This window comes from Aythya ferina, assembly GCF_964211825.1.
Source record: "Aythya ferina genome assembly, chromosome: 3".
Lineage (NCBI taxonomy): Eukaryota > Metazoa > Chordata > Aves > Anseriformes > Anatidae > Aythya > Aythya ferina.
The window spans coordinates 95369261-95381572 of record NC_140298.1 but is presented as its reverse complement, the minus strand read 5'-3'; the positions used below and the strand labels follow the sequence as shown (position 1 = coordinate 95381572).

At 36.7% G+C, this 12312-nt stretch overlaps 2 protein-coding genes across 5 annotated transcripts in view; one reads left to right on the top strand and one right to left on the bottom strand.

Moving 5' to 3' along the window:
• The window catches only part of ANGPT2 (angiopoietin 2), a 47335-nt gene extending 42902 nt beyond the window's left edge, over positions 1–4433 (bottom strand). For 3 of the 4 annotated variants that reach the window (XM_084516288.1, XM_084516289.1, XM_084516290.1), the window contains exon 1: positions 3556–4431. In XM_084516288.1, coding sequence (XP_084372414.1) covers positions 3556–3840 — 285 coding nt within the window. In that variant the 5' untranslated portion in view covers positions 3841–4431. Of the gene's footprint in view, positions 1–3555 lie in introns of all 4 variants that reach the window. The other variant, XM_084516287.1, reaches the window with a different exon arrangement.
• MCPH1 (microcephalin 1) overlaps positions 1–12312 on the top strand; it is a 129506-nt gene that overhangs the window by 89161 nt on the left and 28033 nt on the right. The gene's annotated exons all lie outside the window — the stretch shown is intronic.

Genomic DNA, 12312 nt, shown 5'->3' with positions numbered 1-12312 from the left:
ACAATTTGTTCATAAATTCTTTTCAATTTTTTCTAACGGGAAAGACAAAACATGACCCATTTCTGTTACACTATTGCTTTGGACAGAGTCCTACCTCCTGTAGTCTAAGGTAGGATCTAGTTTATGTACTAAGAAGTAAATTTAAGTCAGCATTCAGTTATTTCAATGGCCAAATATCTGGAAAAAAAAAAAAATGGAGTTCCTGCAGTAGAGTTGCTATGATCCAAATGGTAGCATTGCCATTAATTTAGATAGAGATATTTTTAATTGTGGACCTTATGAAAATCACGCCTTCTAGAAAACCTAGTGCTTTTTTATATAAAGAAATTCTCAAGGATAATACTCAACATGTATAACTACATTTAAAAGTTCCAGTCTTGTATCGTATCTGTATACCAACCTCCTACCCTCTCAAATTAACTGAAAATCTTATTAACGAGAGGCTTATTCTCCCTGCCTATACACACCCTTTAAGAAATACACATCTTACATGTCTGCACAAATTGATCCCAAAGTAGCAAATGTCAAAGAAGAAAGTTCATTTCAGGTTTTTTATTGCACAATTGATCTAGAGTTTTGGCCTTTGCTCTGCAGCATCGCTTACTGGCTTACTGCTAAACACTGGATTAGGTGGAACAGTGGTTTGTTCTAATATGTCATCCGAATGCTTAAACGTAATCTCCTTTTGAAAGACATTCCAATTTTGTGTATCGTCTGTACAGTGTATCGTCTGTACAGTGATGGTGTAAGGCGTTAAAACTGTTTGGACAAAAAAAAAATGTGTTCATGAAGCAGCAACCAATTGAACTTGCAGTAATGACAGAACAAAGTCTTCTGCTCTGTATGCAGGACCAGAGCAGAAAAGAACCTGGCCCTGCTTAACAAATTTTCTTCCCATTGTGTTTGTCCATTAACCAGATAAAGCGCACACTTCCCATGCTGTTCCATTCATACAGCCTAGAGTTCATTCAGAAACATAATGTTTCCTTTAGTTGATGGATTAAAGGCAGGATGGGGGGAGGAGTGTAAAAATGTTTTGGGATGTGCAACACTTCAGGAACAACTTTTAAATATTAATTCACACTAAAATTGCATCTTTTTCTTTTTTACAAAACTTCAAAAGAAAATGGGTACTGCTTCTTAAATAAGCAAATTTTTTTTTTTTTTTTTTTTTAAAGCAAGACGTAAAGCAGGTTTTGTGCAATTGCTGAGAAATTAGCATCAGGTTATTTTTAAAAACAATCTTATATTACACTTTCAGTATAGTACAAAAACTAAGTGAACAAATTTTTTTGGCAAGCCTTGACAAATCTGGTGTTATATTTTGGTAAGTTGAAATATGAACCCAGGAATGTGTATTAGTGATCTTAAGGAATAAAAACCACAGCAAGTAAACTCAATAAGCAACTTTAAAGGTTATTGTTTGCTTTTCATCTTCACTTAGTAGACCAGGTGTCACTAGCAAAGCAAATTTGAGGAAAAGCTACTTTTGTTGGAGCCTCTTTGTGAACAAAACAGATGACATAAAGAGCAGGTGTTAAAATAGTGAAAAAGACAAACAGTAGTTATTTTACAGGATGTTTAGCTGTGGAATGGCTAGGAAAAAAAAAAAATCAGACTATTTTAAAGCATCTTACTTGGAAATCTTTGCTCAAATAAAACCCTTCTCTGTCTTTTAAAATAGAATCTGCCTTTTGATTCCCCCAAAGAATTGGTTGGATATACTTATCCTATGCCTCTTGTAGCTGACTTCCCAGAGGCTGACAGGAAAAAGCATAGTTTTTACTAAATAAGGATGCTGGAATTTGCTTACTACTTTCTGTTTACCTGATGTCACTTATGTTACTGTGTTTGCTTACTTAAGTGGCATTTAGCACTGAAGCGTTGTGTGTGATTTTACTATTTATGTTAGGAAATTGCTTACCAGCTGGGGAGATTAGGCTGTTTTACTTTGTGTGTTTTTCATCCTGCACTGCACATCTGTTAATGTTGGTCTTAACACTACAATAGTGAGCACTGTAAATTAATAAATAGATAGATAAGCCCATATGTGGAGGGAAGTTTTGCCTGAGAAATTAAAAAAAAAAAAAAAAAAAAAAAAAAAAAAAAACCAACAACAAAAAAAACTACTGATCTTACTGTTCTGACATTTTACCCAACACTTAAAAATGTGGGTGTCTCCATTAAGCATCCTAAGCCCACAAAGACAAATTTAACTGCCCACACTTCAGGCTTCAAGTGTGTGCATTTTTGATTTAAGCCTTAAGGTTCATTTTCAGGTAGATGAAAGCACTATTGTTTCTGCTTTGAAGTGTGGCTTCTGTTTCTCACGCAAATTCTCTAGCAGGTTTCTTTGATTCTATCATGCTAATTCTGTACCTCTGTAAATGATGGGAGAAGTGAACCCTAATGCAAAATGTTTCTGTAATGAAGCAACCTTAGAATCAAAAAGTGGCTACTCACTGCAGATAATTATGAATTCTCTCCATTTGCAACAAATATTTCATTCTTAAAGAAAAAAATGTCATCACTTGAACAATTGTTTCCAGTTCCTGTGTCAATTGCTCTGTTCAGTCCTCAAAATATTTACTGCTTAGAAGATAAGTATCTTGGTACAAGGCACGAATTTAGGATTATGAATTTATGATGCAATTAAACTATACTATTGCACCTTTTCAGGTACCAGTCAAATAAAGATTTGTTAAATCAAAATATATTGAATAGTATACCATTTAGGATCAAGTGAGTTCCTATAAAGATGTGAAATTGTGATCAGGTTTATTTTCTGGTAGCGTTAAGAATTTATGCAGTATGATTTTTTTCTGATGTTTCAGGTCTAATTATACACGTTGCCCCTTTGGCAATCAATATTATTTTCCTTCAGTTACAATGGAGTGGCATTACAGGAAGCTATGTGGCATCCAAAACACCTTTTCCAGAATATTTTTTTTCCATGAATATTTTATACTTGAGTGGAAGTGTTACAGGATGAGAAGGATATCCGCCAATGAACTTTCTTGAAGTTCTGTCACTTCACCAGGCTAACTTCACTGCAAGCCAGACTTGCAGTCTTCACTTTGAATTACAACACTTTGTCAGTGTGGCTTACATATGCTAATTTCTGCATGCAAATTTTGAGATCAAGTTTCAAATATATATTTTTAAGACCCGCCTCAGATAAAGGCATGTTCTATATTGCTTAAATAGATATAAAATAGCCCCTGTCAGCTCATTATAAATTACTAGCTGGCTCTTTCATGTCACAATTTTCAGACGTGCTTGCTGTCTGACTGCCTATGTAATCACTATGTGTCCAAGCAATTCAAATGCAATGACAAACTTTAAAGCACAAACTCTGCAGAGCAGTGAAGTTATCTGTTCCTTGGTAGTCTGTAAAATTAAGTTCTCATACTTTGAAACAACTTGTGGATAGAAAAGCAATTCAGAAAGCTAGTTTAGATCATGTGTTTTGTGAACTTAAAAAAAAAAAAAAAAAAAAAAAAAAGATAATGAGATATTATAAACATAATTTTTAGGATAGAAATATTATCCTACCTTCATTAGCCACTGGGTGTTGTTTTCCATGATGTTTTCAAGTAGTTGCAGTCTTTGAACTGAATCATCATAGTCTAGAGGTGCGTCCCTCTGCACAGCATTAGAGACGTAAGAGCTGGAAGATCGGCAGTTGTCTGTCTCAGGCAAGAGGAAGGTGTAGCTGCACGACCCGTGCTGAACCTGGTACTGCTTTTTGCCAATAGTCTCCGTGCTTTTACTGAAGGAGTTGTATCCCGAAGCTAGGAAAATGCTGCAGCTCCAAGTGAAGTAAACAGTCAGCTGCATTTTAATTCCTGTGGCCAGCCAGCAGATCCGCAGCGCCTTGGTGTGCTGACAGGAGCCCAGACCGAAGTTAACCTGTGCAGAAATTCAGTGCTCTGCTGCCATGTGTCGTCTGAACGAGGGCTGGACTTTCTGGCCGTCCCAGTCCCACGCCGTCCTCCCCCCAGTCGTGCCCTCAGCTGTCAGATGCAAAAAGGAAGAGCAGTCGCACCGTGGCTGCAAGCTCTGCCTTCCTTTCCCCCAAAAAAAGCCTCAACGCTTCCTTCTGCTCAGCTTCGTCCTGATTTTACCGCTCGGTAAATGAATCAATCACTCTCCTTTCCTTATATGATAAGTTGATAAGGGAAGGCAGACATGTGGAGCGCTCCGCTCCTCCCTCCCGAACCGCTGTCTGCCGACGGGGGGGTCGCTCACCCCCGGAATAAAAGGCGAGCGCGCAGCCCAGCGTGGGATGTCGGAGAGCCCTTGGGGAGGAGCGGGTGTTACGGGACCCCCGCGCGTCCCCGCAGCAGCAGCAGCAGCAGCAGCAGCTCTCATTAAGAATTTCCTCGGCTGAGAAATCAGTTCCGATCGCCTCCAACTACGTTTGCAGAGCTTGTAAACTCTTTGCAGCGGTGATCATTCTTAAATGCTGTCAAAAATAACTAAAAAAAAAAAAAAAGTTCCTGTGCTTGTTTGTTCTTCTTAAAGGATTTTTTTTTTTTTTTTTTTTTTTTTGTTACACTGAACCAAGATGTAATTTAGCTTGTGGTTTATATGTTGTGTAATTACAGAGAAAGACACTCTCCTATGCATGCAAAAGCAGGCTTGGGCACATCCTTGCAAAGAGAATAAGAGAGGGGTTTTAATTAAAAGTTTTCAGTCAAATGCAACCTCTGCACTGAATCTCTGACCTGAATAATCATTTATAATCATTTCAAGAACTAAATGTTTTCAAGCACATTTTTTTTTTCCTATATTAAACATCTAACTCTGAAAGTGATAACATTAACAAGAGCTGCAAATCAAAAGTCAGCTGGGACTGAAAAATGAACACCTTTACAGAGCAAGTGGAAGTCAGGCACTCCCCAGGACGTGGCATGGGTGAACAGCAGTCATTCTGTCAGCTTTTGCTAGCCCCTTTCTAGGCCCTTGGAAGAGGGAAATAACTGGAAAAGGTGAGGGAAAATCTCATAAAGTAAATATTTGGCTGTATAAAAAGGCTGTAAAAAGGAGCTTCTCCTTCCTTCTCACTCCCAGTGATCTTGAAAAAGCAGAAAATTACTAACCAACTTCCCAAACCCTGGGAAAGAACTGATTTGACTGAAATTTTGGAGGAGTTCACTTTCTCTATTACAGAAAATGGCTTCTTGGAATAGGATATTGATTAATGAAGAGAAACTGCCTGAGAGTTCTGCTAGCTTTGGGCCTGGAAGCTGTAGATTTTTCATAATTAAAATAAACAAAGGGAATGTCACACTAGTCCAGCTAACACGGATTAGAGACCAAAATTCCTCTTATACAAGGAAAATCCCCATGTGCCTCCTGATCTCTTAGGACAGACTTTCCTATACATGTTTGTTATGTTCTATTTAGTGTATGAATGTAGGGGTTTTTTTACTTTTTATATCATGAAATTTGTGTTCAGGGGTTGTCAAAAACTGTTGTAGTAGCTAAAATGTATTTGCTTACATTGTTGGAAGCTGCTGGGATTTCTTTACATAACATGTTGTTACCTCTGGAAAGGGAAATCTCTAAAATTCAATTCTGGAGAGTCCCAGGAAGGCTTGGCTTGGAGCTGGACTGTGACATTTGCAATTAATTTGTCACATTTGCTTCCTGTGAGGTGTTCATCTGCCATCCTTCATCCTTCCAGCCAGTGGAAATGGAAAGAGATGTTTGGAGTTCTTGACTATACCAGTCACTAATACCTTCCACAAAATGTAGATATTTGTAGGGTTTGGCATAAAAAGTAGACATTTCCCATCCATTCAACTTCCTGTTGCAATAGCAAAGCAAATTAATGCAACAGGTACCTGCATTGTTAAAGAAGATTCAAAACCTTTCTATATAGTCATTTCCACTTTTCAGTACATTGAAATTTTTGGAAGAATGTTTAATTCCTTGTGCATAGCAGTCTTTTGCACATTGAAAACCTTTTGCAGGTTGAGAAACCTGCTCTTATGCAATGAAGACAGATTTATGGATTAGTTTTATACAGTAGACTCCTTGAAACACTTGTAGGTATCTAGCCAGACATTCAAATTTGTTCTTGTCTTTAATTCTGATAGTTTTTATTATTTTTAAGTTAAATGAGAGTTTCCTGTTATGACTTGTGTTTAACTGTCCTTAAATTGGTCTGTTCCCTGCTTTCTTTTCTTCTCACAGCTAGCCAAAGGAATATGGGGTCTGTGCAAAAATAATGTTGCAAATAGGTATATTCCAGTCCTGAAAGCTGGATGAGGAAAATTGAATGAATAAGTAGAACTGGAAGATAATCTGAATTTTTCTGCTTATATTTTCAAGGTGTTTTTAATCCCTTAGTGAGATATTAAAGGATAAAACAAGACTCACCAGTGTAGTCTCTTAGGAGTTTTCTTTTTAATTATTACGCCTCTATTCAAGGGACTGTACATATGAGAGACAAGATTTAAGGGATACTGAGAAACTGTTACACAGAATTTCCATGAGAAGCTTGAAAAAAAAACTATTGATGAGATCAATAGTTTTTGAGTTGCTATGAAGTTTGCCATCCATGTGTCGCGCTGGTGAGTCAGATCACCAGCCTAAGCTTGCAGCTCAGTTTTGCTGGGTTTTTGAGGAGAGACTGGCATGTCTCTAAAGGTTTGGTCTGGAGTTTGTTTTCCTTTAGGAAAGGCCAGTACATGACCCTGGGAGGCCCTTGAGCAGTAATGGGGCCAGGAACAAAACTGAACTTGGAGGCTGCCTGCGAGGCTTGCTGTTATCTTGGACCTCCACTAGGGAGAACTGTGGTTGTATGAATACTGGAGAGAGAAATCAGTTTACCTTTTAAGTTTTTTGTTTTGTCTTGTTTTGAATGAATGAATGAGTGGCCAGTTGCTATGGCAGCTGTCAGCACGTCAGGGAAAAAGTATGGAAAGTGCAGGTATTCCTGTGTGAAATGCCAGCAAATGCCTGGTGGAAGACCCTTACCGGCACAGCAGGAATCGCCAGTTGTGCTGTGCTTCTCCTCCAGCTCTTTGAGTAACACCCTGAGGTACACTGTAGTGATGTTTACCCCAATTTTTCCTTGACACTTCCTGGCTGCAGTGGCAATAGCTGAAATACAACCCCCAACATGCAAATATTCACACGCATAACCAAGGGAGGATTTTGCTATTTCCCCATCTGGGTCTGATGGACTCATACTGCTTTAATGAAGTGCTCTTTCCCACTGCCCAGGCAAGTTAGTGAGCATTCACCTTGCCAACAAAATAAATATACGTTCCTTTAACCCTTCACTACGGGATAGCGCTGTATTTGGTGGATCTTCTCGAACATTTGTTTGTGATCCTCCACCCTTTCCATCCCTTTGGGAACAGCTTTCCCAGCTGTGGAGGAGGAAGTGGTCTTCTCTGCCTCCCCAGGGACTCAAAGCCATGCAGAGTTCAGGGGGAAAGAAAGTAGTAATGGCTAAATTTAGAAAACTGGTGTGAAAAGTAAGGCAAGTTAAATACATTTTCGTCCTTGAATACTGAGGAGGAGGAAGGAAGATGCTTGAATACAGCCTTTTTGCAGAGCCTCAGAGGCATAATAACAAGTCTTCTTGCAGGGCAGGGCTTATTCCAGAAAAGCTGAATGACAGAGAAGATCTGTCTCCTGTCAATTATGAAAAGAAACATCTCATTCTTAGCCATGTCAAAGTAGGAAGGAATGTAAATTATTTGGCATGGCATCTTATATATGCCAGTACAAAATTCAGTAAAAAGTTTTAATTCAGACCAGTTGCTTCACCTCAGTATTTTTTTAAATGTTCATTGTTTTCTTCATCTTTTATTTGTACTGAAGATACGGAGTGGCATGTTTGCATTCATGATACATTTATTCTGCAAAATGAAATATTGATGCTTAATCTGGGATTTCCTGCTTGTGTTATAGCTGAGTGTATATAGTATTTGACATAAAATAGCAAATATTGGCTTGGTATATTTAAAGTACAAATTAGAGCTTTCCCCTTTTAGAAAGAAGATACTCACTCTACAGAACTCACCTTATAAGAAGTGATGAAGTGTATATTTTGTCAAAACTAAACATTTGGAGCGTTTTGCCAGATGTGTTTCAGGCAATTGCTTTTCCTGGGAAACAGCAAATTCCCTTACTCAGCCAACCCTGCTTTTATTCCATACAGCATATGACTAAGCTGCTTTGAGAGAGATGCCTGAATACCACTAACATTATCTTTCCAATTATCATTTTACTTACAGCTGCACAGCTTCTGTTTGACAGGCAAATGCAGAGATCTTGTGAGACCTCTGATAGAAAAGGAAGTTAAAAAAAATAAATAAAAATGGATGTAATATAAGAAAATGTTGATTTAGGCTATATCTGCAGACTTTGCCACCTAAAACATTTGAGGTGTTGATTTAGTAGATAAGCGAGTTCTCATTTCAGCACTTTTCATGTTTTAGCAAGAGAAAAAAATACATAACAAAATAGGTGCAAAAGAAAGGCACAACAATGAGAACAAGCATTTTTTGGTGCTAGATTCTTATAGGGATATTTGAACTACATATATAACTGAAAATGCTGTAGTGTGAGAATGTAGAACTGCGAATTCAAATCTGAGATGAAAATAATTCTGAAACTTGGAATAACTTAATAAAGTATTTTATATATTCCTGGTATTTACATTCCTTACATTTTGACACTCAATATTAAGTCCCCACCTTTGGTTCCTGGTACTTTAATGTTAGTTTATGATAGTTCTGTTTGTTGGCTTCACAATATTTTCTTTCACTGGGAGTATTTTAACATAGTTCTCAGGAACAAATGTCAACAAGGACAAGACTCGTGAACTTGTAACTTAAAAAACAGGGAACTGTATCTTGAACCCGACTAGATTTTCAGTCTGCTAAAAATCTTATCTGTTTTGAGATCTTAAACTCTTTGAATGAGACAAGTGCCAGATTATTATGTTTTCCATTAAGCCAAAACATATTGTTTTTAGCAAGGCCCATAATTCAGTTCTTTAGTACTTTTAAAAGTAACAGTAATATCTTACCAATCTTTTCTCCTCTTTCCACCACTTGCCTATTATTCTTTTTATTGCATCAGACCTTCTCCACTGGTCTCTCATTACTTGTTTAACAAAATTTCAGGATTCCACTCACTTTCTCAGCTGCTGATTATTTCTAATCATCCAGAACATCTGTTGTAGCATCTTGTGAATTAATAGTCGTCTCTCTGTTCTGTCTCTGATGTTCTTCCATGTCTCCTTTGAGTGCCCTTCCTTACAAAGGGAGGTCATTTACCAAGTAATACTCGTATTGCGCTTTTTTTTTTTTTTTTTTTTTTTTTTTTTTTGAGGGGACAAGAGGTCAGTAATCTAATCCACTGAAAATTTCAGTTATCACTGTCTTGGTGACTCAGTCTGTTTCCATATGGCCTTGAAACATCCAATGCATTATTTCAGTAAATTATGTTTTTCCTAGATGCTACACTATTAGTTGAAGTGTGAATTGGCCAAAACTTGGATTTATATCTACCCTTGGAAATGCTTGCTTGCTAGCCCTGTATTCTCTTTTGCACTGCCAACACTCTTCAGTTTATTGAATCTATAATCTGCAAGTTATCTTTATATCTCTTTGTTACTTTGGTATTTTATTCTCTCCCTTTTTTGATTCTACACTTTCATAAATGTCTATAAAATTCTTATGCTGATCATCATCATCAACACATTGAATTTTTTAATATGTTCTGGTTGGCTCCTCAATAACATTTGAAATGTGACTTGTTTATGATGCTTATTATATTAGTTCTGCCCCTTTTAATAAATAATACTCAACCTAATACTTGTTAGACAACTGTCAGAGGTTCACTTATCTAGTTAATTGCCTCAAATTTGTTTCCATTTTTAAAAGCTCATCTCTTCAACCAAGTAAGTCAGCTTCATTGCTTACTTCAGAGACACTCACCGGACCAACTGTTTTGGACTGTCTTGGTTACACTTGGGATGTCTCTTCTCAGTTAACCTGACATTTCATGTGACTGTGTGACCATTTATAGACTTATTTTGATATTCCATTTTTTAAAGAACAACAATAACATGAATGTATATTTTTTGAAATTTATGTCCTTATGACTTCCACGTTCCAGAACTTTCTTAAATGCAAAATGCTTTGTATTTTTTACTATTTCGTTAGTTTAATAGTGATTTTCTTTATCATTCCAAATTTTCAAGGAACATCTAAAGTACAATGTACAAATACCTATATAGCTGTAATCTATACAAATAATCTGTGCAGCTATTTAAGAAGATCCTCACAACATATCAATGAAGTTTGCATTCATAGCACAGATGGTAGTTTTTCTTAATGTGAACATTTTTCTAATAATGAATGTTATTTTAATCTTTAAAAGATGAATCACCCACATACTGAAGTAGGAAGTGAGTCCCATGATTATGAAGAATAGTTGCTATATGTCCTTCCTCCTTAATATTTTTGTATTGTTTGGCTATAGTGCCCAAAGGCTTTGTTCATTCTCTTCAGAGTTATGTGATGACAGCAAATTTTAGCTGGTAACAAGTGTAATTATATCTTAAAGTTGAATAACACGAGTATAAAATTAACATGGAAATTTCAGCTAATGTCAAGGATCTCACAACTGGACTGCTGAATAACTTTGACAGTTTTAAGTGCTGTGCCTTGTCTATCCCTCATACTGGGCAAAGTATAGTACAGCACTTGTTTAAAGAGGTTACCATCAGTTTGAAGCTGAATTAAAAAGCTTCTGTGCTAATGTGTAGAAACACGTTTTTAAAAATTGTTTCTGTAGCACATGCACATTTACCCTTCTTTATTGGATTGTATGTGAAAAGATTAACAGAGATATTCATACTACTTAGGCTCATGTACTGTTTACATGCTCATTTGAAAATTTTTTAGTTATAGTTTTGCGTATTTGGACATTTTAAAGCTAGAATCTTTATGCAAGGTTTTGACTTTTGCCGTGTTACACGAGTGTTGAATTATGTTGATGTGGAAAGGCAGTAGGCTGTGAAAGAATCCAGAAAGCTTTTGGAAAATGAGAAATCTGTCTTACTGACATCTTAAAGAAAAATGTATATGCCATTTGTTTAAAGGAATGTATTTTTAAAATGTCTAAGCAGTTGACGGTAATCTTGCCTTAGTCCTTGTGATTTAAACCTTTCTTCTGTAAGCAGTCATTCAGGTTAGTGGAAGGTTCCCACCTCTGGTAACAGCACACTTCATTGATAAAAACAGCATGTCATACTTCCGAAGAGCATGTTCAAGATTCTGAATTCAAAGATAAACTGATGTCAAAGAGAGAATGAAAAGGAAGTGAGAAACTGTATAAGAGGAATAAACAAAGCTTTCACAGAGAGAGAGGACATTTATGGCAACAGTAAGGTACCTAGTTCCTGACATCTGTTTCCCTCAAGAAAAAAATACTGTACATATGCTAACCTTTTTATGGAGAGTGCAAGAAAAATATTTGCAGTGTATTTTCATATATTCATATTTGTTGAACTGTATTATGGATATGCAATTTGGAGAGGATAGAGCAGCTGCATACTATTTTTGCACTCCATAAAGATAAATCTTTGCTTACTTCAATTCTAATAAACTTCCAGTAATAGGTCTCAAAAACAGTACCAAGCCTCTTGCTATTTCTGCATCAAAAACTGGGGATTCTTTTTATCATTGATATCACTGCTGCACAAGCAATGGAAGGTAATATAAGCATGCTCTTGCTTGCTTTTTTTTTATTATTTTTTTTTTCCATCTTGTTAGTAAGGCATCAGAACCTGGGACAGAACAGAAGAAAGATTACCTGCACACTGATACCAAGAGTAGGGCTCCTTTGTGGACTACTTACCTCCACATGGTAGGAGTGAATCTCCTACTGCTGGGTAAATATTAACATAAGTACCCTACTGGCTGAGTAACAGCCTGTTCTTTATCTCTCCAAATAAATCATCTGCTGGAAAGATAATCCTCCATCTCCAGTGGAATGTGTACAGAAGATCAAATCTCTTATGAGTACCCTATCATTTAAATGGTATTTTTTTCTTTAAATATAAACTAAATAGGAAGTCCTTTTACTGCCCTTTTACTTTATATAAATCTGAATTTTTACTGAGTAGTTCCACTACGTAGAGAAAATTCAAATATTGAAAAAATCTTTATTTTGTCCCACTAGAAATGAAATTCAGTGGCAGTCACTGGTGATGTCTTTAGTGTCTGAAAATAAGTTCACATTCAGGCTAGCCATAGCCAAACTCTAACATGT